Here is a 27,066-nt window from a genome sequence, read left to right on the forward strand (position 1 = left end):
CAACCTCTTCACTCCTGAAGAGCATCACAGAGATGTTAGCCAGAAGCTCATCACTTAAAAGCAAACACTCGACAGAGTGTTTGCAGGCACACACCGTGGCCTCCTGATTCCTCCTAAAAGCACTGTGAAATAATTTACTTCAACACAGCTCAAGAAAGAGAGCTGGGAAGGAGGCACCTCAATTCAGCAGCTGGGTAAAGCAGCCACAGCAGCGAGCACACCACCTCTGTTTGAATCCAGACATCTCTTCAGGAAAGCTTTTTCCCCACACTGTCACAAGTGAGCATCCCTGTTTTGGAGGATGCAATCTGCCAAGCTCAGCAGTTAGGCAGTGGAGAGCAAGTCCTCCTTAGCCACTCACCAGATCCTCTTTTCAAAGTCATGAGCAAGCCACACAGCCTAAAGACCTTCATCTTTCAGCACCTGAAGGGGGGCTACAAAAAAGCTGGGGAGGGACTTTTTAGGCTCTCAGGGAGTGACAGGACTAGGGGGGATGGAGCAAAGCTGGAGATGGGTAGGTTCAGACTGGAAGTGAGGAGGAAGTTGTTCAGCATGAGAGTGGTGAGAGGCTGGAATGGGTTGCCCAGGGAGGTGGTTGAGGCCCTGTCCCTGGAGGTGTTTAAGGTCAGGCTGGATGAGGCTGTGGCCAGCCTGCTCTAGGGTAGGGTGTCCCTGCCCACAGCAGGGTGCTTGGAACTGGCTGATTCTTGTGGTCCCTTCCAACCCTGACCGATTCCATGCTGCTCTACGATCTGCTTGGTGCAGTCACCTGCTGCTCCACTTCTCCTCTCCCCACACCACAGATGTCATTAGAACAATTCACACTAATAAATTCCTTCTTTTTTTTTAATTATAGCAGAGTTTATTTTTAATATTTTGTACAGCCAGCATTGGTCTCCAGGAATAAGTTAGAATCTTACATAAGTGAGTCCCCCCCCGCCAGACCCACCCTTAAGGAATGTTCAACTTTCAGCACTTCTAATTCGGGGGGGAATTATTTATAGGGTTAAGATGCAATCTGAAGAATCAAACTTAATTTGTGCATAAAACTCTTCGGTAGTTCTCAGGGTTTACTTGCATCTAATTGGATCCATGAACAAGCACAGAGGTCACATCTTTCAGGGCTGCACTGAGAATACATTCATTTGGGGAAAACTTCATTGTCTGAAATTGGACAGAGTTTTAGTTCCTTTTTTACCTCTACTTCATGCCTCTCAGCTCTGCTATGCAGATAAATACTGTACAGTCTACTACAATCAATGCTTGTAACAGATTCCTCCAACACACACTCGTATGCACCCCCCCCAAGTTCACTCGTTGTTCTCAGCACCATTAAAACACCTCCATCCTCTCACTGAGTATTTTGTAGCCAAGAGGAACAGACCTCAATGTTGCCTTCAAGCAATAATCAACACACAAAACAAATAAATACTTGAAAATCATTTCAAATGGTAATGATGTACACACTCTGTTCCATTGCAGAACCTGGTTATCTACCAGGGAAAAAGCACTCCCAGGAGAGCTTCTCAGCAACAGCCCAGCAGCTTCACTCGCCTGCTTGCACTGCTCTCCTCCCACGACTCAAGTACTGGGGAGGGAAATGAGCAGCAGCTTAGGAGGAATTCCTCTCTCTTCCATGCTGCCAGTGTCCAGTATTAAGCAATTCACATTCTGTAGCGCAGATGAAGCAAAAAGAGCTTGTTACAAACATCTCCTTCTCCCAGCTGTGAACTAATTCAGCTCTGGGAGGCACCAACTAACCAGAAACCAGAGTCAAGAGCTAGCAGCAGGGCTTACGGATTTTAATGCCCCATTGAAAGGAGCTGGGGTTCCCCTACAGAACTTTTAATCTCAGAGGAATTCAGTTTCACCAGACAAGTCCCTCCTTACCAAATCTCCCAGCTTCAGAGACACTCCAGCCTGTCCACACCAGCTCACTGACACCCCAGAGAGGTTGGCACATGGCTTTCAGAAAGCTGATACAAGTGAAAAGCCCAAACACTGAACCTGATCCAGAATCCCCACCAAAGGGTTGGTGAGTTTTAGTTGTCTGACAATGACACTGAAAATGAGCAGGTGAATGCTTGGGTACTGAGGGACTGTATTTAACTAAAGAAAGGTTCAGCCAAGTCTTAAGGACTTATAAAGCCATTTAATCTGAAAACAGCAAGGTCTGGATTCACAAACTGAATGCTCCTTCCTCATTACTTTGAAACACTCTGCAGTAGTGATTAGAAAGTGTAAGAATGCTTTCAAAAGTTAGCAGTTTAGCTGTCAAAAGGCAGAGAAGCCCACCACTGTGCTGTGGCTTCCTTTAGTAAAGGGGACCACAAATTTTGATGAAAGAAAATTGGTGGGGGGGGGAAAAAAAAAGTTTGTTTCCCACAGAAAACCAAAAACTGTTGCTGAAACTATGGAAACTTTCAGAGGAAATGACCCAGTGTAGCACCATACTCCACAAGAGCATTCCAGAATTCTTTACAATACAACAGAAGTACACTTACATGAGTATTGTATACCAGTCTGAGGTGTGTTTTCTGATGTCTCATAGTGGGAGGGTTTTTTTTTCCCCTTGATGAAATGATGTGCCAGTTAGAATAAAGCAAACCCTTTCTTTCTAATGGTTCTTTTCAACGTGTTCTATATATAGGACTCGTTAAAACACACTTGAAAGTAGCTGCACGCATTTCGTGTCATTATAGAGAAGAGCAGCCCAGACAGAGCAGCCTTCTCAGCAGGCTAAAAACTGTAACTAAAACCCAGACAGACCCATTCTCCTCTGGCACACAGGCTGGCCCAAAGGAAGGAAGGAACAGTTTCAAAATGGGAGTCTTTCACAAAACACACTACTTACAAATCTCGGGTTAAATTCCTCAAGCAGTTTTGTATCAAATCCTCTTGTTTAACATTTGAGGTCACACACTGCCATCTCAGCAATGAAATCTGTTGCAACATGCATGTGTCAGCTTCCCACTCAACCAACTGCAACCCTGAGGATTTTTCTGGCCTGGTAGAAAGGAAATGTAACATAATTCCTGAAGTATGGCTGGTCCTCCGTTCATGTGGCTCTGGATAGTTCTTGGACACACGCCCATACTTTTTTGTTTCTTCCTTTAATACATGTTTCCCTCTAACCAACATGCAGATTTCTCCTCCTAATCATCCACATCTTGATGTCCCAGTGAAACAATTCACATCATCCATCCAGAGGTTTTCCCAGGTAGACCAAAGTCACTTCTGTGTTACCATAAACAGCAGACACTGCTGGATACAGGCAAACTTTTGGCAGTCCTCTGAAGGCAACTCCCAAGAATTCATATCCCCTCTCAAATGCTAGTGTTTTGTCTTCCATGTCCAGGATAACTCGGATCCTTTCACCTATCTGGAAACAAGAGATAAGGAGAAGAAGAAGAAAAAACACAACAAACAAACCCAACCAACCACCAACCCAAAATACAGAAAGTCAGCACAACATTAAAGCACAGCCCAAAAGACAATTTTCAAGCCAGGCTTTCCTGTTTCTCATGATTGCATTACTTTAATGACAAGAATTATCCACTTCACCCACAGGCACTAGGATCTTGAACACATCCTGCTTGCTGCCAGTGGGCAGCCTGCATCTTAACCACCTCTACGAGAATAAACATAGCGCTGTTCTTACAGACCTTGTGAGAGCAGCAAGAGCAAGCACACTACCTTCCACCTGCTCCAAAACACTGCAGTTTTGGCAACTCTTTCTTAGCTCAGCTCTGTATTTAGCTGTTGCTATCACTGAGCAGTAATTATCAAGCCACTGAACTGGTTTAGAATGATGAGTGCCACACACAAGACGTACCAGAACAGCAGGTGCTGCTGCTGCTTGCTTCACTAAAACCAAAGGAAGTTCCAGTGCAAAACTTAGGCAAAACAAGCCTAAAAAACCCTTATATATACACACAAAATCAACAGAGACTGGGATCTAGACATGCCCAATCTCTCTGCATTTATCTAGCACTCGTTATTTCAAACATAAATAGACAGCCCAGGCGTCAGCAGCAAGCACAGCAGGGTGCTGTACAAGCTTCTGATTCTTCACCAATAGCCCCATTACTAGGGATTTCTTCCAGCCAACACATACTAACCAAGATGTGCCTTTCCTTTATTGTTAACAGCAGATCACTGCACGTCTTAATAGCTTAATAAATACAACAGAGATTCATACGAATTTGGTTGGGAAGGACCTTAAAGATCATCTAGTTCAAATCTCCAAGCCATGGGCAGAGATGCCTTCCACTAAACCAGGCTGCTCAAGCTCTCAACCACTCTGGCCTTGAACACCTCCAGGCAGGTGTCCCTGAACGACTTGTTCCAGTGACTCACCACCCTCACTGTAAAGAACTTCTTCCTAATCTCCAATCTAAAACTCCACTCTCTCAGCTTAAAGCCATTGCCCCTCAACCTATCACTACAACCCCCTGTAAAAGTCCTCCCCAGCTTTCTTGTACCCCCCACCTCAGGTACTGTAAACATACTCCAAAGGGCCACTGACTTGAGCTCTCATCAGTTGTTAGAGAGAAAGCAGCAGCTGTGTTCAGCGTTGAAGTTGGGGAGTCTCATCTTGAAACCTTTTCCTCACCACGTTGCTGCAGGCCAGCAAAGTGACCCAAAAAGGGTTGAGTCCGGAAAGCAGTGACCCGATCTGCACACCAGTAAACATGCAAATAGGAAGGGACATGGATCTCTGCAATTACACTAATTCTAGGTATTATTCCCCAAAGAGGATTAGTAAAACCTTCCAACAGAATTGTGGTGATGAATTTTTACACGAAATTTAGGAATGTTAAATACCAGCAACCGTGCAGATCTTCATCTGCAACTGAAACAGAAGCCAATAGTCATACAAAGGCCCAGCATTACGAGATGGAAGTCCTAATGCACACAGCTCAAACCCCAGGAGATCCAGCTGTTAAAACGTAGTTGCAAGAACAGCCCAAAGAACAAAGATAAACGCTTCTGCAGGGACAAAAAGGAGGAATGGCATTTGCTGTTTAACGACCTAGAAGTACCTGAATGTCATCCGAGAGCACCCAACATAGAGGATGCCTTCTACAGGAACACTTACAGTAGGCAAGCAGCACTTTGTATCGCTTCACATTTTTGCAGGCAGACTCTTACTATGCACTAACCTCAGCTTAACCTGCCATACAACAAAGGAGCAACACAACACAGAGAGTCACCTTGCCGTGGAGCAAGCTGTTACCTCAGCAGGATCTTTACAAGAACCCTTCCAGCTTTCACTTTGAAAAGCAAAAGTGTCTGAACAGACACCTGCGGCAGATGCAGACGCTCAATACTGGAGTTAAAAGTGTGGCAATGACTGAGGGGCTGGTGCACTGAACACCACGCAGGTGTGGCCTGAGGATGCAGTAAATGAGTGGGCAGTGGAATCACAGCTGGACTGGATGATCTTAGAGGTCTTTTCTAACAAAACTGATTCTGTGATTCTGGTTGATTCTATGATTCAAGGCAAAGAGACTCTTTAGTGGGCACTTCGGCCCAGTTCAGGGGGCATGCAGGGCACTCGAAGCAGGAGGCAGGCTGCCAGCCACTGTCAAACACCCAAGACGTGGTGGAGCCTCCAGCTCCTGCCAAGCCCTGCTCACCTGGTATTTGGGTGCGTTATTGCACTGGGGGAAACTGCCGTTCACCTCTCCGTTATGCAGCAAGTTATTGTCCACCAGGTTCCAGCCCCAGCTCTGGTCGTCGCTCCCCAACAGAGCCACGTAACCCTGGCACTGCATGGCTGCCCTCTTGGTGGCGATGCCGATGACGGCCACGGTGCCCAGAGGGCCTTCCCACCACACCTCCCAGGCGTGGCGGCCCTCGCTGAAGCCGATCTTGGTCCTGGCCCCGTCCGTGCTCTGGGCGATGGGGTTGCGGTGCAACGTGAAGCCGTTCTTCTTGATGTAGACGTTCCGCGAGCAGTCGTTGGTGCTGAAGGCGTGGTGGAAGGCACGGACCTAGCGGAGGAGGAGGAGGGCGAGGCGAGATAAGACCCTGCCGCGTTTTCCTGCGGGCACACGCATCCCCCCACCCCGGTTTCCACCGGCGGGCGGACTGAGCGGCCTCGGGGGCGGCCCCAAGCGCCTGGGGCACCCCGGGCTCACCTTGCCCTTGTAGGTGGGCACGTTGCAGAGGATGTCGGTGCGCAGGGCCTCCTCGGCCAGGCAGCGAGCGGCCAGGCTGCGCCACACCTCGCTGTTCTCGTCGCCGTGCAGGACGCGGTGCCACAGCTTACAGACCAGCGCGCAGCTCCTCAGCTCCCGCAGCTCCAGGTAGGAGAACACTAGCTCCAGCACTCGCCCCGGCAACCGCCAGCCCGGTCCTCCCGCCGCCGCCCCGCTGCCGCCGCCGGGGCCCGCCGCCATGGCCTCCCTCCCCCTCCCCGAGCGCCCCGCCGAGCGGCGGGCCTGGCCGCGGGGGGCCGCACTCCCCCTCGCCTCGCCGGTGACAGCGGCGGTGGCGGCGGGCCCCAGGCCGAGCGCTCCCCGCCCGCCCCAAGGCCCCTCACGGCGAAGGGGCGCCCGGCGCCGCCATCCCCGCGCGCAACCGGCCCCGCCCCGCGCATGCGCCGCGGAGCCGCCGGCGAGGGCCGAGTCGGGCCGGGCCCGGCGGGGAGCGGCGTGCGGCGGCTCGGGGGGCTTATCGCGGGGTACCGCTGTGCCCGCTGGGGCGCGGCGCTTGGCCGCACGCCGCCGCCGCTGCCCGTGCGCTCTCTCAGGCAGACGGCAGCGGGGTTCTCGCCGTGGGCCAGCCGCCAGAGCTGCGGCAGATCCCGGTGAGGAGCGGGGGTGGCTGCCTTCCTCATGCCGGGAGTCGGGCTCGCCGGGGCGAAGCTCCGTGCGGGAGAAGGGGAGGAAGCTACCGCGGTTCTTCAGGAGCCGGCGAGCGAGGGGCTGGCCGAGAGCTGCGGGTAGGGTGTGCGGTGCGCTCCGGTTTTAGTTAGTGGACAGGACTGACGCTTTCATGGTGGATTGAAGGAACTGTGGCTGCTCCTTAGGCCAGCGTAACATCGTGCGAGTGGGGGGAAAGAAAGCAAACCCGCCCGAGGTAAAAGAAGCCTCTTATTTCCTGATAGGGCACGAAAAGCAGCGACCGAAGCTGCAGCTGGGACCGCATGGCTGTCCACAGCCCTGCCCTGCTGTTAGCTCTCCTTTGCTTCCTAAACTTTTGGGGGTTTTGGTGCTTGTTTTTTTCCTCCAATTGTCTACAAAGGCTACAAGAAAGACATCAAGCTGCTGGAGCATGTCCAGAGAAGAGGAGCGAAGCTGGTGAAAGGTCTGGAGGACAGGTTTGGTGAGGAGCAGCTGAGGGAACTGGGATTGTTTAATCTGGAGTAGAGGAGGGTGAGGTAGGACCTCATTGCTCTCTACAACTCCCTGAAAGGAGGTTGGAGGGAGGTGGGGGTTGGTCTCCCAGGGAACACGCAATAGGAGGAAAGGAAATGTTGCACCAGGAGAGATTTAGGTTGGATTTAGGTAAATTTTATTGACAAAAGAGTGGTCAGGCATTGGAACAGGCTGCCCGGGGAGATGGTGGAGTCACCATCCCCAGAGATGTTAAAAATATGTTTAGACAAGGCAGTTTGGGACATGGTTTTGTGGGGATGGTGGTGTTGGTTTGGCAGTGAATGTGATGCCTTTGGAGGTCTTTTCCAAGCAAAACAATTTTGTGATTCATTTTGTGCCGATTTGGTTCCCTAAACAATCCTGTGGCAAAGGCTGCTGTGGGCAGTGGCACCAAGGAAAGAGCCCTGAGCCTTCTCCAGGCTGAATATTCTCAGCTCCCTCAGCCTCTCCTCTCATGTCAGCAGCTGCATGAAAGACAGAGGTCCATATGTGCCCCGACCCAGACCAGAGCAATGTGACTTCTCTGCAGGCAGACTTTACTAGTTTACCATCTTCCTCTTGCTGCATTGCAGTACACCCCATTAGGAACTGTGTCCCTGTTTTGTCAGGCATGCTGTGTCCTTGCACGCTGAGGGAGCAGCTCTCACCTAGACAGCCACATTACAGCAGCAGCTCTGCTCCATGTTTCACACCGGTCCATGTGCCAGCACCACTGTCGTTCTGTGCTACCATGGTGTGATGGTTTGGGTGTTACCCACCCCCTCCCACTTAAGAAATCACCCAGAATAGACTCAGCTGAGCTGGAACTAAGAATGAAGCTTTATATTTGCAGCTTAGCACAATATACATGCAGATATTGACAACGTATATAGAAATATACAAGTTAAAAAGCAATACAGAAACACAGCAGCCCTCCCAGAAACCAGAGTCCCCAGGAGGGGCTCCCAACCACCCTTCCACCTTCTTTCCACCCCTCTACCTTATCCCAGACTTTGCCTTACATTCAAGATGAGTTTGGAGAATCAGCCAGGGGGGTTAGGAAGCAGAAGGATTAGTTACACAAACAGCAGGTTAGGGAGAGAAGGGAGGCAGCCAGAGCCAGTGAGCAACTCTGTTATCTGTATTTATGTTCTTGTTTTTATACGCCTCAGCAAGCCTATGAGTGCAGTAGCCATCACCATTGTTTCCTTTTCACAGCCTATAATCTAATTCTTCTCACCAAAATGCCCCAGCAAGGCTCAAACTAGCACACATGGCTGATGGTGGTGCTCCTTGAGCCAGAACTCCACACAGGCGCTGATCTGCAGGGGTGCCTGGTTTAATCTCACACTAGACTTTCAAGTGGTTCGTATTACAGACACTAGGATGATCTTGTTGCTTCCGTAAGCCTTCTGTTGTTCTGAGACCAACAGCAACTCAATTTAGGCTTTTGTTTGTTTCAGAGGGGCTGAAACATGGCAGCCAAATGGATTGGTGGACATTCGTCTCCTGTATTGTGCTTGAATGTCAACACGGAAGGGCTGGTGGCTTCAGGCGCAGAGCGAGGCGAGCTGGCGCTCTGGGATGGGGGAGGCACACCAGCAGGACAGCTCCAGCTCCCAAAGGCAGACGACGTCACCTCTGTGGTGTTCTCTCCGCAATGTCCCACCAGACTGTACACCTCCCATGGAGAAACTATCAGTTTGTTGGATGTCAGATCCCTCAAGGAGCCTGTTGAGCAGTTCCACGTGAGCGAGGAGGAGATCAACTGCCTCGCAGTGAATGAGACTGACAGCTTCTTGGCTGCAGCAGATGACTCGGGGGCAATAAAGATTGTGGACTTGGAAAAGAAGAAAGCCATTCGGTCCTTGAGACACTCAAACATCTGCTCCTCTGTTGTCTTTCGACCTCAGAGGCCACAAAGCCTTGTCTCCTGTGGACTGGACATGCAGGTGATTTGCAAACCAAGTATCTGGGTGTTAGAGATGCTAGACAGTAACTACCCACCAGTGTAGTGGGACATCAACAAACTTTCACCAAGAGGGAAGGTGCAGTCATCAGAAAGCTCCTTAACTATTCTAAACTACTTTTGACAGAGAAATTGTCAAGTGGCAAAAGCAAACTTTCTGCTCAGCAGTTCCCTTCCCTGTAAATCTTCCTAAATATTTACAGTCTAAAAGCAAACCCAAACTCCTCTTTGCTTTTTGCTGTTGCATTTTGCAAACACATTTGTGGAAGTGATTATTTTAGGACAAGAAGGTAGCAGAGGTAGAACTAAAATTCAAAGTGATGATCTCTTTTCACTGCTACCTTTTCTGTGTCCCTTCTTCTAAAGAGTTGCTATGCAGTCTATCATGACTGCTACTGCTGAGATCAATGCAAAGGCACATAGAACAGGTTTTTTCACCCATTTTGTGATCTAAATGGCTGAGTCAGTGACTCCAAAGCAGGGCAGTGTGACAGCTTGGAGAGCATGATGGAAGGATTTGTCCTATTTATCAGGTTTAATCACTCCTCATAAAACATCTTGTGCATCCATGCATAGCCTTTGCTCTGCTGGAGCAAGAAGTGTGGTCGTTGGGTTTTTTTCACTGTTACTGCAAGATGTGATTTTGACACAAAATGGACAGATAATCAGTTCATATTCTTTTTTTTCCAGGTTATGCTGTGGAACCTGCAGAAAGCTCGCCCTTTGTGGACCACAAACCTGCAGGAGTGTGAAACAGCTGGTCCCCAGTCAGCTGGCCAGTTCTTTAACCCACCCCTTGCACATTCCCTGTCTGTTGCATCATGCGGCAACATCTTTGGCTGCGGAGCTCAGGATGGTAAAGTCAGGATATTCAGAGTCACTGGTTCCAGGTTTGAACAAGAGATGGAGTTTCAAGGTCACAGCCTGGGAGTATCACAAGTCCTCTTTATGCCAGAAGCCTACTGGCTGTTGACTGGAGGAAATGATGGGAAAGTCTTGCTCTGGGATGTCAGCAGTGATGTTGGAAAGCCGCAGAAAAGCCCAGCAAAGTCTCTGCAGAGAAGGAAGGCCCAGGCACCTGCTTCCACCAGGAAAAATGACAAGCTCACCAAAGTGGCTTCAGATGCACGTGATAAAATGTTACCAAAGCTAACCATTGAGCACGGAGAGAAGGTGAACTGGATCTTGTGCACAGAGATCAAAGGCTCAAAGAGAGTATTAGTTGCTGATCAGAGTAGTTCCATATCTCAGTATCTGTTGCCAGGACCTTAGGTATTGACGTGTACAAAGAAACTTGTGGGAGGAAACCACTCCTCCAAGTGTTTGAAATGAGTCCAGTGAACTGCTCAGTGAAACCTGATGGATCCTCCAGAAGGGATTTACTGTGTCCTCACATGAGTACTCAGGATGTAACTGGCCTCATATTATGTTTTTCACTGGCTGTTGGTATTCACTGCAGCTGTTTCTTGTAGGGTTGGAAGTTTGTTTCTAGAATTTAAGTGGAACAGGTTCCTGTATGGTTAGGAGTAATATTAGCTCATGACTAAGATGGTATCATTAAGGCTGGAAGAAAAAAATCAGGTTAATGGGGACACCTACAATGCTCAATGAGGTTGCTGAGCAGTAACAGAGATGTGATTTGATCTACAGTGCTTTCCCTCACAGCTTAATCTGGCTGCAGAGGAAATATATTTTTCATTAATTTGCCAGCAGCTGCATATAAGACTAGAGCAGCATCAGCTAATAAGTAACCAAATTAGTTTAGCTCTCCTTGCTAATTGGCTTTTTCACACTGCAGTCAACAAAGGAGCAGGAGAAAATGTTAACATCAGTTTAATGGGTCAGCTGTCTTTTTCATTTTGTTGTTTATCCCAGGGAAGAATAACTATTGCACTTGTCTTAATAAATGCTCTCTCTCACTGCTCCCTTCTGATTCTACTTGCTCTAAAATTGCCAGACTTAACAGTTGTGTCAATAAATCTATTCTGTGCCATGTCATGGACAGTATGAAGGGCCAAAGACACAGCTCCTACCATACACTGCCATCATAGAATCAACCAGGTTGGAAGAGACCTCCAAGATCATCCAGTCCAACCTATCACCCAGCCCTATCCAGTCAACTAGACCATGGCACTAAGTGCCTCATCCAGTCTTTTCTTGAAGACCATCTTCCTCAGAGCTTTAGAAACACCAGCAGAACATGGCTTGCCAGAAATACATCTTCATTTGCAAGTTGAAGGTGGGGAGAATGTAACTAAATGGGAATGCTGCAGTTCTTGATGTGTTCAGTTTGTGCTGAATTTATCACAGAAACCCATGGGTAAACTTAAAAACATTTTGTTTTTTTCTAAGGCTGTTCTGAACCTTCACAAAAGCAATTGCCTGGTACTGGTTGAAGACTCTACTGCACTGGTGTGAAGTGGGCTCTCTTGTTTCACCAGCTGTGCTGTTACCACTCAACACTGGTCAGGCCACACCTTGAGTACCGTGTCCAGTTTTGGGCTCCTCAATTCAAGAGAGATGTTGCAGTACTGGAAGGTGTCCACAGGAGGGCGACAAAGCTGTGAGGGGCCTGGAACACAAACCCTGTGAGGAGAGGCTGAGGGAGCTGGGGGTGTGCAGCCTGCAGCAGAGGAGGCTCAGGGCAGAGCTCATTGCTGTCTACAACTACCTGAAGGGAGGCTGTAGCCAGGTGGGGTTGGGCTCTGCTGCCAGGCAACCAGCAACTGAACAAGGGGACACAGTCTCAAGTTGTGGCAGGGGAGGTTGAGGCTGGATGTTAGGAGGAAGTTCTTGCCGCAGAGAGTGATTGGCATTGGAATAGGCTGCCCAGAGAGGTGGTGGAGTCTCTATGCCTGGAGTGGAGGTGTTGAAGCAAAGCCTGGATGAGGCAGTTAGTGCCATGGTCTAGTTGACTGGACAGGGCTGGGTGCTAAGTTGGACTGGGTGATCTTGGAGGTCTCTTCCAACCTGGTTGATTCTATGATTCTATTTACCTGCCTTCTTTTTTCTTCTTTTAGGTGGAAAAAAAATCCAACTCTTTTTTGCATGCTTAGTTCCTGCAAATCACTAGCCATTTGTGCTGGCTGCCCATTCTGGAATGGAAGAGATTCCAACTGTCTTGATTTTGCTCAGAGCAGCTCCCTACAGCCCACCACAATTCACTCATACAAACCTGATTTACCATCCTGCCTTGAAAAGGGAAAAAAAATACAGGCAATCTGCTCATACAACCTTTAAAAGCAGGAGACTTTGGCTCAAGGCACAAATTGGTGGATGCTACAGCAAAATTATGCCAAAGCAGTAAAAAAAGCAGTGTAGTGTGTGTACCTCCTCCTTTCCTGTCAGCTCTCAGTTAATTTATGAAGACAGACAGGCTCAGTGGGTCAGAGGAAATGGTTGGGATGTGTAGTTCAGTATGGGATATGTTCGTGAGCAGGTGTCTGCACCCAGGACCTATATTTGGATATACAGTCTATAAAAAGCCTCAGTACTACCCAGCTTCCAACAGGAGTCAGAGTCTCTGCCCCTGCTGCCTGCTTGAGGAGAGAGGATCAAGCCCACTCTGGCTTTCAGTTCTTGTCTTCTCCGGGAAGATGGCTAAGGCCAGCATCTCTCTGCGCGCCCTGAATGAGGCATTGAACAGGTCACTAAGGGGCTGTGCTAGCACTGTGCTGAGGGACAAGGGAGGATGAGGGGTGCAGAGGACTGGGGAGGGGAGAGAAGCTGAGACTGTTAGTGCAAGGAACTTGAGCTTCCTGGGAGCTTCTCAGGAGGCACATGTAAATACACATTGTGTGTATCTGGGAAGGGATACACACTTCCACGTCTCTTCTGCTCGTTGGGGTGGAAAGGAAGATAGAGGCTGCAGCCTTTAGTGAATGTCATGCAGCCTGGCTGCTGTGGGAGCAGCAAAGCCCTGGAGCTGCAGGAGTGTCACCAGGAGATTCTGAGTAGTGGGAAATGGGGATTTGTGCTCCACTTCTGTTGTAAATGTGAGATTTGGATGAACATCTGAATTTGGGAAAACACCTTGGAGTTGGGAGAGTTCAAAGCTAGGAAGTGGTTATCATTAACAATAAATAACCCCTCAAGAACAGACCTTTCTTCTGAGTTCAAAGCAAGCAATGCACTGTGGCAGAGGAACTGGGACATAGGTGAAGTTGATCCATGCTTCATTCTCAAAGCATGTAGGCTGAAGAGGATCTCTTGACCAACAGGTTCATGGGATTCATGTAAAATAATCTGGCCTAAGCTGCCCCTGATGGCACCTGGCCATGTGTTCAGCTGCAACATGACAGTGTAGCTGCTGAGGAATAGTGTTTCTAACCAGCCAGGCAAACAATCCCAGTATGGAATATAAACCATGAGCATGAGTCTTCAGGAAAAAAGAGTTGAAAAAAGGGTCTGAAGTTCTTCACAGTCAGAGACAGGTGAGACAGTGATCCCTCTCAGTGGATTTCCACGTAGGGATTTTTATTTACTACTTTTAAAGGTACTATGCAAAGGTCAGTGAGCAAGAACCTTCTAAATCAGCTTGGGTATCATACATACAACTCTGGTTTACCTGCATGAACGATTATCACAGCCTAGAGAGAGTAGCACAACTGATGGAATGCAGTGCTTTTGTTCCTGAAGTCAGTGACTAGTGACACCAGCTCTGTGAGGCACTGCTCCTCTATTCAAGACACCAACACTGCTCACTCAGTTCCCACAGTGGTAACCACAGAAAGTTATGCTAGAGACCTGTTCTGAGAGAGAAATGGCACCATAGGAACCACTGCTGAATGAAAAAATGGAAACTGGCTGTGGGCAACTGATGGAAGAAGGGTGTCTCTAGCTGGTACCATGAAATGAGTGCACAGAAGAGAGCTGTGGAGAAGTGTGGGGCTCTGCATTGGGCTGGAAAATAAACCCATTGTGAGAGCTCTAAGGTTATGAAAAGTGTTATTTTCTCTAAATGCCTGAACAGCAGAACACATACAACTGTGCTTGCAGATTAGTGGGAGCATCAGAGCTTTCACTGCCCATCTTCAAAGTACCTTCTGCATGCTAACAAGAAAAGATGTAAAAGCTTTCTGGTAAAGAATGGCAGTGTGGTCTAGACAGGTATTAGAGGTCACCAACTCAGTGGAAACTTGTCTTACATTAAAGATGAAAGTGTTTAGAGGTTTTGATTGAAATGAAAGCAGGTGGTTTAGTCCATTCTTTGTCCTTTCAGTCAGAATTTTGCTCAAGAGACAGCACCACTGCTTCAAACAACATTTACAAACCAAGCTGTAGAAGATCAGTTATGGAGATCAGTTGTACATGGTGTAACCAGACATGTTTAGACCCAAAATTACCAAATGCTGAAATACACAAGATTACTTTACAGACAGGCAATATACCCCATAGCACAAAAGTGCTGACAAGAAAACTGGGCAAATACTTGAAGCATTGGGCTAAATCATAGAATCATAGAATCAAGCAGGTTGGAAGAGACCTCCAAGATCATCCAGGCCAACCTAGCACCCAGCCCTATCCAATCAACTAAACCATGGCAGTGAGTGCCTCATCCAGTCTTTTCTAGAAGGCCTCCAGGGACGGTGCCTCCACTACCTCCCTGGGCAGCCCATTCCAATGCCAATCACTCTCTCTGGGAAGAACTTCCTCCTAACATCCAGCCTAGACTTCCCTCATCAGAACTTGAGACTGTGTCCCCTTGTTCTATTGCTGCTTGCCTGGGAGAAGAGGCCACCCCTCACCTGGCTACAATGTCCCTTCAGGTAGTTGTAGACAGTAATAAGATCACCCCTGAGCCTCCTCTTCTCCAGGCTAAACAACCCCAGCTCCCTCAGCCTCTCCTCAGAGGGTTTGTGTTCCAGGCCCCTCACCAGCTTTGTTGCCCTTCTCTGGACACCTTCCAGCACCTCAACATCCTTCTTGAATTGAGTAGCCCAGAACTGGACACAGTACTCAAGGTGTGGCCTGAGCAGTGCTGAGTACAGGAGCAGAATAACCTCCCTTGTCCTGCTGGCCACACTGGTCCTGATGCAGGCCAGGATGCCATTGGCTCTCTTGGCCACCTGGGCACACTGCTGGCTCATCTTCAGCCTACTATCTACCAGCACCCCCAGGTCCCTTTCTGCCTGGCTGCTCTCCAGCCACTCAGTCCCCAGCCTGTAGTGCTGCTTGGGGTTGTTGTGGCCAAAGTGCAGAATCCTGCACTAAAGGTTGCAGACAAACGGCAGCAGTGACAATGGTATTGAAGAGATCTTTGATAACTTCACTGTTATGTGTAGAAGAGAATGGGACATAGGAAACTTACCTACCTCGATAAAAAGCTTTAGGAGAAATTCACAGGCAGTATCTGTTTTGATCACACAGTTGTTCTGTGGAAGGATAGTCCTACAAAAGGGAAAACCAAAGCAGGATGAGCTGATGGCTCATTTAGTATTTGTGTGACTTTTAATCTGGGGAGGAATGAGAAGTTCTATTTCACGCCAAATGACAAGAGGTCAAAAGTAAAAGTATAAAACACCTCAAAATATATCAGAGGGAAAAAAACCCAAACCTATACCACTGAAGCTAATGAAACAGTTCAGACCTAGCAAAACCCCCTTAATTTCTAGCAGTATATGTGCTCATACAGCTTGGGAGGTGCCCTAGAATGGGGTCTGGAGCTGCTTACAGCCCCACCACCACGGCAGTAAGCGCAACTATTCGATGCCTTAGTCCTTATGAAATGCCATTGTTTTCCATCCTTCAGAGTAGAAACCAAGCTGCACAGCGTGGAGGCTCAGTTCACAGAGCTGGACTCAAGCCTGCAGAAACTGGCACAGAAGTTTGAGCTGCAGGCTGAGAAGATGAGCCAGGACCCGCTGCAGATGTGGGTGCCAGGAGAGACGCGAGTACAAGGAGAGATAGGTCAGTCCTTGTCCTCCACACTCGGGTGATGCTGGTGTAACCATGGCTACACTCCAGTCAGCAGAGCGTTCAGGCTCATCTGCTGTCCGAGTTAAAACCAGACACTGTACGACCCACACTGACTTGTTTGCCTTCCACAGAATCACACAGCCGAGGGGTTCGGAAGGAACTTCTGGAGATCAGCCAGTCCAACGCCTCTGCTAAAGCAGGGTCACCTGGAGACCACCTTTCCCCATCGGCATTGCTATTTACTGCAGAAATGGACAACACGAGGGAAAACTAAAGTCCCTGCGACAGTTGTTCCTTTAAAAACCCCAAATCAACCAGAGAGTCTATCAAGTATTTATGTAGTCTGAAACCAGCCGTGCTGCTTCCCGGACGGTGGGGACACATCAAGCCTGCTTGCATAACTGTCATAGTATCATAGTATCATCAGGGTTGGAAGAGACCTCACAGATCATCAAGTCCAACCCTTTACCACAGAGCTCAAGGCTAGACCATGGCACCAAGTGCCACGTCCAACCTTGCCTTGAAGTGCCCCAGGGACGGCGACTCCACCACCTCCCCGGGCAGCCCATTCCAGTGTCCAATGACTCTCTCAGGGAAGAACTTTCTCCTCACCTCCAGCCTAAATTTCCCCTGGCGCAGCCTAAGGCTGTGTCCTCTTGTTCTGGTGCTGGCCACCTGAGAGAAGAGAGCAACCTCCTCCTGGCCACAACCACCCCTCAGATACTTGTAGACAACAATAAGGTCACCCCTGAGCCTCCTCTTCTCCAGGCTAACCAATCCCAGCTCCCTCAGCCTCTCCTCGTAGGGCTGTGCTCAAGGCCTCTCACCAGCCTCGTCGCCCTTCTCTGGACACGCTCAAGCAAGGGAAAGGCAAAGAAAGCCCAACTCTTTCACACGCTTCTCGTCTCTGAGGCCAGAGGAGTCACATCTGTAGCACCCAGACACGGGTTCGTTAATGCAGGTTTAGCCTTTCCACCGTCTGAGTTTCTGGAGCAGTTCTTGCCTTTCGCCAGAAGCTAGAGCCGCTCCTAACTGTTTACGGATGAACTACTCTTCTAGACGGTACAAGTGCAGCTCTGGGGACGGACGGACAGACAGGCAGAGCCCGCGGCGAGGCGGGAGGGCAGAGTGCGGGCGCCGGCGGCGAGGCGGGAAGGCAGAGTGCGGGCGCCGGCGGCGAGGCGGGAGGGCAGAGTGCGGGCGCCGGCGGCGAGGCGGGAAGGCAGAGTGCGGGCGCCGGCGGCGAGGCGGGAGGGCAGAGTGCGGGCGCCGGCGGCGAGGCGGGAGGGCAGAGTGCGGGCGCCGGCGGCGAGGCGGGAGGGCAGAGTGCGGGCGCCGGCGGCGAGGCGGGAGGGCAGAGTGCGGGCGCCGGCGGCGAGGCGGGAGGGCAGAGTGCGGGCGCCGGCGGCGAGGCGGGAAGGCAGAGTGCGGGCGCCGGCGGCGAGGCGGGAGGGCAGAGTGCGGGCGCCGGCGGCGAGGCGGGCTGAGGGGCTTTGGTTCGGCTCTGCCGGCGGGCGCGGGCCAACGGGCGGCACGGGGGAACTCTGTCAGCGAGGGCCGGCAGCAGGAGAGCTGGCTGCGGGGAACCTCACCGCGAAGAGCGGGGAGGGAAGACCCGGCTGCGAGTGACAGCCGCCGGCGAGAGCCTGGGCTCCGGGAGACGGCCGGCAGCGGGGGCCGGGCCGGGGCGGGGCGAGCGGAAGGCGGGCTGCGGCGCGGCGGCGGCGGCCATTGCGGGAGGAGGCGGCGGCCTCCTCTGCCTGCCGCCGGGCCTGAGGGCCGCGGAGCTGAAGGGCGGTGGGTGCTGGCTCCTTCCTTGCTTTGGCTTCTTGGGGAGCGAGGGTGTGAGGGAACTAGGGGAGCCTGGGGGGCAGTGGCTGCCGGGTGGGGCTCAGCCGTGGCGGCGGCGCGGGGTCCCTGTTGTGTGCCGGGCCTCAGCGGTGGGGTGTGGGGCAGCCCCGCCGCCTGGCCTTCCCCGCGGCATGATTTCGGTTTGCGTATAGACAGAAAAAAATAGCCTTTAGCCAGCTCAGGGGCTTGCTAAGCGCCTTTCCCCCCTCCCCCCCTTTCTGTGTACAAATAGAAACCATCCCAGAGCACGGACTGAAGTCTTTTTAACAAGCCACTGTAAAACTCGGTGTTCCCTGTTCCCGCTTCGTTAAAAGTAACGAATTTGTTTTATCAACAAAGGGAGAGCAGAGACAACAACCCCCAGCTTAAAGTCTATTTGGCTGTGTGTTGAGTTCCTGTGGCACTGAAATTGCAGCCTTTCTCTCAGTAGGGTCTCCTGCCTTTGTGAAGCTATCTGGTTTTTAAGAAGCTTGTAAGACCTCTCCTAAATTCCTGTTTTTATCAGTTTTGCTGCATGTGTTTATATTCTGTTCCACGGCATTTCTGGGCCAAGGGGGAAAAAAGCCTGTGGACAGCGTAGGCTGAATGATCCCTACCATTGAGGCATAGGAGAAGATGCTGAAGTGTTGAACACATTGATTAGTTCTTTGCTTTGTTAACTGTGTCTTGAATTTTTGTCCCAGCTTAAGCAATTAAATGAACGAGGGAGAGCCTCTTTTCCTCTGATGCCTACGGATGTTGCATTTCACTTTCAGAACATGCTGGAATCCAGACTGTGCCAGAAGCAGGCTTTGGAGGATGTGCATATACTGAAAAATTGACTGAATGGAAAGTTAAGGTAACTTTGATAATGTTACCAAGCATGAAGGTGGTTTAGCAGTCATGAAGGGTTTACTCTGGGAGAAGTCCTGCTATCATTGCTCCCCTCTCCTTACCACCTCCTTGCTATCCCCAAAGCACCTGTTATGACTCAAAATTGCAGTCAGAAATCCTGCTGCAGTTTCTTTGTGGCTCCTAGAAAGACCTGCATCTTCCTCTGATGTCTCGGGTCTTGAGCAAAAGTAACCACTTAAGCAGACTTACTAAATCCACGGATGTTTTCATAAAGTAACTGTAACCAGAGAATTCTGTGGTTTATATTCATTATAGTAAGTAAAACATATGTTTCTTTTTGCTTTCAGGTACTGATATTGTAGCTTCTCTACTTCGAGTCAGTATGTCCAAGAAATCCCAGGCTCCGCTTTCCTTGTCTGACTGCCTCTGCCAGATTTGCATGGAGATCTTTGTGGAACCCGTCACTTTGCCATGCAGCCACACCCTCTGTAATTCGTGTTTCCAGCTGACAGTCGAAAAGGCCAGTCTTTGTTGCCCGTTTTGTCGGCGGCGAGTCTCTTCCTGGGCACGGTACAATGCCCGCAGAAACACTCTTGTCAATTGGGAACTCTGGGAAAGGATTCAGAAGCGCTATCCAAAGGAGTGTGAGCGCAGGATTAATGGGCAGGATTTGGAAGAGGAATGTGAGTAAAATGTTGCTCGTCCTGGGATGACTTTGTCCTCTCTAACACAGTGCTTTTTGATTTTGTTCCTTTGTAACACAAAGTGCTTTTTTTCCCTTAGCATTTGATTAAAGTTAGATCATTCCTGTGACAGGGTATGGAAGAGATCTTTTGTTAAAATCTTTCCTTGTTGACTATTATGATCTTGCTTTATGCCTCACTCCTTTTTTCTCCTTCTTCTCAATTAGTCTGTGTCCCCCATCCACAACACCAGCTTAGCAAGCCTGGGGAACTGAGGCAGGAATATGAAGCAGAGATTAGTAAGGTAAGTCTAAAATATTAGTTAAAATTTGGGGAGCCCAGAACTGGACACTGTATTTCAGGTGTGGTCTCACCAGGGCAGAGTAGAGGGGGGAGGAGAACCTCCCTAGACCTGCTGGAGACACAGAATGCCATTAGCTCTCTTGGCCAGAAGGGCACATTGCTGTCCCATGGATAACTTGCTGTCCACTAGGACTTCAACGTCTTTCTCCACAGAGCTGCTTTCTGGCAGGACAAGCCCTAGTCCATACTGAGATAGCATGACTAGTGTTGCAGCTTGACACTTTCCTCTCAAGCAAGTTTCCAGATTCCCTGACCCAGTTAAGGCTGCTGTATTCCTTCTGAAGTGCTTTCTTGCCCTTGTGGAGTTACCCAGAACTGCTTTACCAAGGGTGTCTGCTGTAAGGGAGGCAGATTGAAAAGTCTTGGCCTGTCCTGTTGGTATTTGTGTGCTCAACAGAGCAGAAGCACTCCTTTAGAAGGGATGTGCTGTCTTTGAGGCATCATGTGCTTGAAGTTGGATTACAATGCTAGAAGCAGGTTGAGCAGATGCTGTGGTCTAGCTGGCATCCAGCCTTACAGAGAACCTTACTCAGATCTCCAAAACTGGAGATCCAGATAAACTCTGAGGATTTGTTACTAGCAAAAAGTGAGTAATGGGATTTAACCTTGCAGGTGAGCAAGGGTAGTGGTACAGCTTTACAGAAACCACAACGGAGGTCACTGTTATCAAACTGAAGGCTCTAAACACAGTAGATTCTTACATCTGTGATGTAAGTAAATACTGTCTTTGAAGTGTGCAAAGTGGCTTTGTGCATGGTGGCTTTGTGCACAGTGGCGCATTCACCTTTAAGGAGCATTACCTGAGAGGTTCTGGCATGAAGTGTGGTCCTACAGTGTAACAGTGCATCTGCATTAATCTTGTTTAGGTGGAGGCAGAAAGGCGAGCACATGAGCAAGAGGAGAACAAGGCAAGCGAGGAATACATTCAGAGGCTTCTGGCAGAGGAGGAGGAGGAGCACAGATTGGCAGAAGAGAGACGGAGGGAGATGGAGAAACAGCTGAAGCAAGATGAGGAGTTTGCCTGGCAGTTGAGTAACAGTCTGGTGAGTTAGGTTCAAAGGTACAGTAGAAAATGTAGCAACCTAGGCAAGCAACCCAGACTTTTCAGAACGAAAGTTAACATTTTGAATAATGTAAACAGAGTTGGAAGCTGTTGTCAGACCTCAGTACTTCAGATCCTTCATGTACCATCACTTTCTGAAGTGGGAAGGTGAAGTACTCCCAACATTTCCACCTGCGTGGGTGGCAAGCATCTACTGCATGCTTTAATTGTGAAACATTTTAAAACGTTGGTTTTCTTCTGAGTACTTCCTTCTCCTCATGATTCAAAAAAAACCTTCTTTGCAAAAAAAAATTGGTGTCTGGAACTTGTACTGAAAATGGGCATAAGATAGAAGTTTGCCTTAGGCTTTTTTTTTGTTAATTTCTTTTGGTGGATTGGGTTTTCTGCTACCCAGTATTAGTCTCAGTGCAGATGAAATCTCTGTACTCTTTGAGTAAAACCTCTTGTATCTTAAGCCCAGATATAGGAAAGATAGAGAACATGTAACATTTTTTATTCCATAAAAACACATTATTTACAGGTGTAGAATTCTTTGGAAATAAGTCACTAAATCTGCAGTAGAAACAAAATAGTTCTCTGGGTGTTTTTTCTAGCTTGTGTTGTAGTTTTGGTTTATGTAATGCTGTTTTTACTTGTTATCAAAGAATGATGATTCCAGTGGACATGTGCTCAGGAGTCCTTCACCAGCAGGCAGACTCTCCTGTGAAACATCTCCAGCTAATTCGAGCAAGATGAAGAACAAATCGAGCAACTCTGGAGGCATTCAGAAGTGAGTCATCCAATTTTTTTATCTTTAAGTTTCTTGGTACAGTGTCCCTCTGCTCTCTTTGCTTTCTTGGAATCCTCTAGTCCAACTTTTCCGCATAATCTGCGGCAAATGGAAACTGTTGAATGTTAAAACATCTCAGGATGATATGGAGAAGGGAAACACTTGCAGTGTGCCCTTGTGGCCAAGAGGGCCAATGACATCCAGGGCTGCATTAAGAAAAGTTTGTCTACCAGGTCCAGGTTGGTTCTCCCCCCCCTCTACTCTGCCCTGGTGAGACCACACCTGGAATACTGTGTCCAGTTCTGTGCTCTCCAATTCAAGAGAGACAAAGATCTACCAGAGAGAGCCCAGTGGAGAGCTATGAGGTTGATTTAGGAACTTGAACATCTCTCCTGTGAAGAAAGCCTGGGAGACCTGAGGCTGTTTAGTCTGAAGAAGAGAAGACTCAGAGAGGATCTGATGAATGTTTATAAATACCTGAGGGGTGGGTGTCAGTATGAAAGTGCCAGGCTCTTCTTAGTGGTGTCCAGTGATAGGACAAGGAGCAACAGGTACAAGCTGAAACAAAGGAGGTTCTGCTTCAACATGAGGAGAAACTTCTTTGCTGTGAGGGTGCTGGGGCCCTGGAGCAGGCTGTCCATAGAGGTCATAGAGTCTCCTTCTTTGGAGACTTTCAAAACTCACCTGGATGCATTCCTGCATGACCTGCCCTAGCTGATCCTGCTCTGGCAGCAGGATCTGGACTTGATGATCTCTAGAAGTTGGAAGGGATTTCTAACATTCTGTGATTCACTTGTGGTTTTGGTTTGTCAAAATAAACTTGAAGATCTTGATTAATGCAAATTCAAGAAGAAAAGGTTTAAATAGGTAAACTGTATTTTTTTTTCTTTATAAGGTACTTGTCTCCAAAGCCTCATCATATGCTGGAATCGGGATCATTCTCCTCTGGTCTCACAGGAAGAGGCAGGAGTGACTGTGGCTCTATGGTAACTACAATAATGTTGTTTTAACTCTGTTTTAGTAATTATGAGATGTTTTCTCTTTGCCTAGAAGACTGCCAATCCTCTATTCCCCTTGCACATCAGCAATGGACAATTTACCTTGCTCTTTTTGAAGGACCTCAAATCAAAAAGGGAATAAACCATACATGACAGCCCACAGATGCACACCTGTGGCTTACTTCTATAATTGTCTTGCTTAGCCTTACAAGTACCTTACCTGAATGTGTTTAGCAAGCTCTGGGTTGCAACTGATAGTGTATAGAATTGAAATTGTGGTTGTGGAGCTCACTGGAGGAGGTTGCCTGTGATTTTCATAATTCAGTATGCCTGTCCTGGTTTATCTTTCCTGTTAAGCTTCAAACAAAGATGAGCAGACTTGCATTATGCTGCAGTTGTGTTTTCTGCCTACTAGCTAGGCTTCTCTAGGTTGTTTTAAATATTTTTATGAGCTGGAACACAGGAAGTTTCACCTCAGCAGGAGGAGAAACTTCTGTACTGTGAGGGTGTGGAGCACTGGAACAGGCTGCCCAGAGAGGTAGCGGAGGTCCCTTCTCTGGAGACTTTCAAAACCTGTCTGGATGTATTCCTGTGTGACCTGCCCCAGGTCAGCAAGTTTGAACTAGATGATCTCTAAAGGTCCCTTCCAACCCATACCATTCTATGATTTTCATTATTATTAAGCAGTTCTGTGTTGGGTTTTTTTTAAAGGACAAAAATCGAAGTTAATATTCCAGAGTAGTATTTCAGGGTTTCCATTAATATTCCAGACTCAGAAGCAGTGAGATTTTCATGTTTTTCACACTCACTGGCTTTCAATAACTTTATTTCATCAGTGGTCTCTCCCATTTTGAGCAGGAGACCAGCAGCAATGAAGGCAGCAGTTCTGCATGGCAAGATAAGCAAGAGGAAATGCCAACACTGTCTCCACAGCAGCCCAGTGTGATTAAAGATTCCAATGCTAAGGATTTGTTTCTGGAATCATGCATGAACTATTTCAGTGCTTCAGGGGAAACTGTCACTGTCAAGCAGGTAAAGACACCCAGATCAAATTGTCCAGATGACAACGTTCCAGATATACTTCATGGGATCTCAGAAGAGGAAGGACCTACAACAGCTCTTTGTAGATCCACAGGAGAAGATGATAAAATTGAGTCAGAGAGTGGCAGTTTAACACATGGAGAAAGCATAAACCATGAAAATGCTGCTGAAACTTCTACCTGTATTCAGTCAACACCAAGTCCTGTGCTATCTGACAGCAAAAGTCTAACATGTGATCTTGTGAAGGTGGCTAGATGCTCAAAAAAAGAGAAACCAGAGGGATTACAAAACACCAAGGAGACTCCAAAAAGAAAGTCACTTGAGACACCATCCGAAGCAGTGGTTGACTTGTGTGTGGTAGATAAGAGGAGAAGAACTTTCCCAGAAAGTTTAGAGGAGCAAGGGGAGGAGATAAATTATTTTAACTTGCAGATGCAGAAAGCCTTTGAGCAGGAGCTCCAAGAAAGGCGTATGCAAGAAGAGCAGGACAGGCTTCTGGCTCTCCAGCTACAGAAGCAGATCAACAAGGAAGAAGGGACACTTAATCGACAAAAAGGCTCTCCAGATGAGTACCTTCTCCGCACCAAATCACTTCAGTCTGTGAAAGACTCTTCTGCTAGAAAGGGAAGTTCTAAGATGGCAAGAGACTCAAAGGTACAAAAGAACCAGGCTGAAGCAAGTCACCGCAAGACTCGCAAAGGTTCTTGCAATGAAAACTGGCAGACCCCCACCAAAGCCCGAGTGAAACCTCCCAGCATCAAAGGAGGGAAAGTTTTGAACTGTGTGGTTAATACCAGTGACACAAACGATCTTTGTTCACTACCTAAGAACAAGCAAAAGACCATTCTTCAGATGTTTAAAAGCTCTGTCACAGAGTAGATCAGCAGAACCAGAACCAGGTGGTGAAATGAGGATTAAAGCCATGGCAATGTTTTCTCTGGTGTTAGGCAAAGCTTTCAGTAAACAGTTTAAAAGTTGTTGGTTTTGAGGGGGGTCATTGTGGGCTACAAAATGTTGTCTATTTTGAGAAGCTTTAACAACATATGCCCCCAGACTGAAAAAAAAGTTTAATTGGTCTTTTCTTGACTACAGCTAATTTTCTAGCACTTGCATTTCCATATTTTTGGATGTGAATGCTGTTAGTGTTTAAACAGAATATAACTGACCTTAAAATGAGACTGTGCAGCCTTCTATTTTCCAGAGGCATGTAAGACAAGTGGAATAATGGGTCTGTCTTTCCAGTTGTCTGCCAGCTGCAAGGTTGAAGCTTGAATTGGCACAGCCACTGTTCTGTTAAACTGCAGCATGTTACTGCAGTTTAGGCTCTCTGTTGAGTTGCATTGGTCACATGGCAGTTAACAATGGTCTAAGTGGACAGCCAGTCTTGCAGACACACTCTTTCCCTCTCCCTCTCACATACAAACCAATTTTTTATGCAAAGAGGGGAAAACCAGGTGGTTCTCCCAAGGATCTTTCATGGATGCCAGTAGTTTTAAGTGGTCACAGGCTTGTCTTTGCTCAATACAGGTCAGTTCTGCAGATTGTGGCTCTTGCTGTTGTTGGGAAAAAGGTACCTTCTGCGTTCTTCTTGCTGCTGTTCTGCAACTGGATTCTTGTACAATACTATGACCTTTATTTAGTCATACTTAGTATTTGTACTCAAAATTATTAAAACACATAATATTAAAAAAAGTAGTTGCATCAGAAGACATTTCAAATGGACAAAGCGAAACCAAAAGGGGAAAAAAACCCAACTGAAAGTCAGAGTTGTTAGTAATGATGTAACCAATAATTAAAGAGTCACAACTGCCAGGCCTGGTGGGAACTATTTTCCCCTCATTTTCAGAGGGACTGCTGAATACTGTCTTCTAGGTGGGTTTATAACAAATACAAATCAAAAGAACTACAGTTGAGATATCTGGGAAGTTGAGGCTGGTGAGGAGCTGACTAGCTGCTACCTGGCAGGGGTATTACTCCTGCTAGGTTGTTACTGCTATTACAAAGCCATGTTTTGGCCTTTCTTTGCTTGTCATGAGATGTACTTTTCCACTGGACATGTTGAAAAGAGAGCAAATCACCAATCTACATCCCTGAAGTGTGTGTACTGATCACCAAAGGCAGAAAATGTTCTAAATTGTGTTCTTTTTCCTGAACCCCATTGGTGGTCTACAGACTTCAGGTCAGTTTGGGGAAATTTGAAACAAAGTGCTTCAAGGCAGTATCTTCTGCTGTTTTCAGTTTTACAAAACAAAACCTGGAATTTTAAGCAGCACACTAAGCCAGAAATGTGTTTGGTATTTTTTTTTCACTGTGCCTACATGTTTATAGAAACAGTGAGCTTCTCATCAAGAAATCATCTGTTCTAAGATTGGCTTTATGGAGAAAATAACAATAGGTGACCTGTTGCAAATCATTTACTTTTCCTTTTGCTGCCTCAGCCATCACATTGGAAGACTTCCTTCAATACAGATCTGTTTCTGTTCAATCCTTACCTCTGTTCAGGATGTTTTTTGTCTTACCCATACAATCCAATTATAACCATTCATTAAAGTATGCTTAAAGATATTGACTGCTCTCATGCTAGTGCCACTCAGACTTACAACTTAGCAGTAGCCTCCTCTGAGGTGGAATACTGCAAGCTTGGATGTTCCAGAGGTGATCACATCCCTCACTGCATGTGTGGCCTCTTTGGCTCCTCCTAGATTTTTCTGATGAGGCTGAAATCTGCTGCTGAGTGGATTTTGGTTGGAAAATGGAAGCACCCTGTTTCCATTGCTACCATCCAGAAGTTCCGAGGCAGATGTAATCAGCTTTGAGTGGTTTAATGATGTTTGTGAAGCAAGTCTGTGCTTAGGCTGTCTGACCTGCTGCTCAAAAAGGTGATTTCATTTGCCTCCAGCTAGGTCAGTGGTTTACTTGTCCTCCTTGGGAACAAGTCTGGCTCATCCAATTGCCAGGGAAAAGGGAAAAAAAAAACCAAGCTCCAAAATAATTGAATATATTTTGACAGACTTGGTTGCTTTCCTAAGATGCAGAGGTGGTGTGGGGATGTGAGATAGAGAAGCAAGAGAGGGAACAGCTGCTCTTGTTTTCATGGCCAAAAGGTTTTAAATCCCTTAACTAAGCCTAAAAGGAAACCTCTGCGTCCTGTGGTACTCAGCTTGATCGACACTTGTTAGTGCCAGGGTGCTCCGCAGCCTCCAGCCTGCT

At 48.0% G+C, this 27,066-nt stretch overlaps 3 protein-coding genes across 10 annotated transcripts; 2 read left to right on the top strand and 1 right to left on the bottom strand.

Annotated features, from left to right (window-relative positions):
• Positions 1 to 836: 836 nt before the first annotated feature.
• On the bottom strand, positions 837 to 6,435 carry FBXO45 (F-box protein 45). The gene is made up of 3 exons (XM_064165731.1): positions 6,147 to 6,435; positions 5,643 to 5,999; positions 837 to 3,382 (listed from the first exon to the last, which is right to left on the bottom strand). Exons 1-3 carry the CDS (start codon positions 6,405 to 6,407, stop codon positions 3,197 to 3,199), a joined length of 804 nt encoding a protein of 267 aa, XP_064021801.1. The 5' UTR covers positions 6,408 to 6,435; the 3' UTR covers positions 837 to 3,196.
• WDR53 (WD repeat domain 53) lies at positions 6,232 to 11,254 on the top strand. 7 transcript variants are annotated; one of them, XM_064165724.1, is made up of 4 exons: positions 6,635 to 6,817; positions 7,118 to 7,335; positions 8,831 to 9,319; positions 10,027 to 11,254. In XM_064165724.1, exons 3-4 carry the CDS (start codon positions 8,843 to 8,845, stop codon positions 10,606 to 10,608), a joined length of 1,059 nt encoding a protein of 352 aa, XP_064021794.1. In that variant the 5' UTR covers positions 6,635 to 6,817; positions 7,118 to 7,335; positions 8,831 to 8,842; the 3' UTR covers positions 10,609 to 11,254. The 7 variants fall into 7 exon arrangements, with proteins under 7 accessions (XP_064021800.1, XP_064021794.1, XP_064021799.1 ...); XM_064165729.1 differs by having other exon boundaries at positions 7,118 to 7,330; XM_064165728.1 differs by having other exon boundaries at positions 7,118 to 7,317.
• A 6,704-nt stretch (positions 11,255 to 17,958) lies between these two features.
• Positions 17,959 to 26,421, top strand: RNF168 (ring finger protein 168). Of its 2 annotated transcripts, none has more exons than XM_064164969.1 (8): positions 17,959 to 18,051; positions 18,861 to 18,943; positions 19,287 to 19,622; positions 19,850 to 19,926; positions 20,852 to 21,028; positions 21,693 to 21,817; positions 22,713 to 22,803; positions 23,674 to 26,421. In XM_064164969.1, the coding sequence occupies exons 3-8, from the start codon at positions 19,322 to 19,324 to the stop codon at positions 24,733 to 24,735; spliced, it is 1,833 nt and encodes a 610-aa protein (XP_064021039.1). In that variant the 5' UTR covers positions 17,959 to 18,051; positions 18,861 to 18,943; positions 19,287 to 19,321; the 3' UTR covers positions 24,736 to 26,421. The 2 variants fall into 2 exon arrangements, with proteins under 2 accessions (XP_064021039.1, XP_064021038.1); XM_064164968.1 differs by having other exon boundaries at positions 17,963 to 18,051; positions 18,789 to 18,943.
• Positions 26,422 to 27,066: the final 645 nt, after the last annotated feature.

This window comes from Pogoniulus pusillus, chromosome 26, assembly GCF_015220805.1.
Source record: "Pogoniulus pusillus isolate bPogPus1 chromosome 26, bPogPus1.pri, whole genome shotgun sequence".
In the NCBI taxonomy this organism is placed as follows: domain Eukaryota; kingdom Metazoa; phylum Chordata; class Aves; order Piciformes; family Lybiidae; genus Pogoniulus; species Pogoniulus pusillus.

Excerpts from the sequence above, each read along its gene's own strand:
- WDR53 (XM_064165730.1), top strand. The coding sequence starts at position 8,843 with ATGGCAGCCAAATGGATTGGTGGACATTCGTCTCCTGTATTGTGCTTG. Across the intron at positions 9,320-10,026 it reads CCTGTGGACTGGACATGCAG|GTTATGCTGTGGAACCTGCA; the intron begins GTGATTTGCAAA and ends TTTTTTTTCCAG.
- FBXO45 (XM_064165731.1), bottom strand. The coding sequence starts at position 6,407 with ATGGCGGCGGGCCCCGGCGGCGGCAGCGGGGCGGCGGCGGGAGGACCG. Across the intron at positions 6,000-6,146 it reads TGCCCACCTACAAGGGCAAG|GTCCGTGCCTTCCACCACGC; the intron begins GTGAGCCCGGGG and ends CTCCTCCGCTAG. Across the intron at positions 3,383-5,642 it reads ATAACGCACCCAAATACCAG|ATAGGTGAAAGGATCCGAGT; the intron begins GTGAGCAGGGCT and ends TCTTGTTTCCAG.
- RNF168 (XM_064164969.1), top strand. The coding sequence starts at position 19,322 with ATGTCCAAGAAATCCCAGGCTCCGCTTTCCTTGTCTGACTGCCTCTGC. Across the intron at positions 19,927-20,851 it reads ATGAAGCAGAGATTAGTAAG|GTGGAGGCAGAAAGGCGAGC; the intron begins GTAAGTCTAAAA and ends AATCTTGTTTAG. Across the intron at positions 21,029-21,692 it reads GGCAGTTGAGTAACAGTCTG|AATGATGATTCCAGTGGACA; the intron begins GTGAGTTAGGTT and ends TTGTTATCAAAG.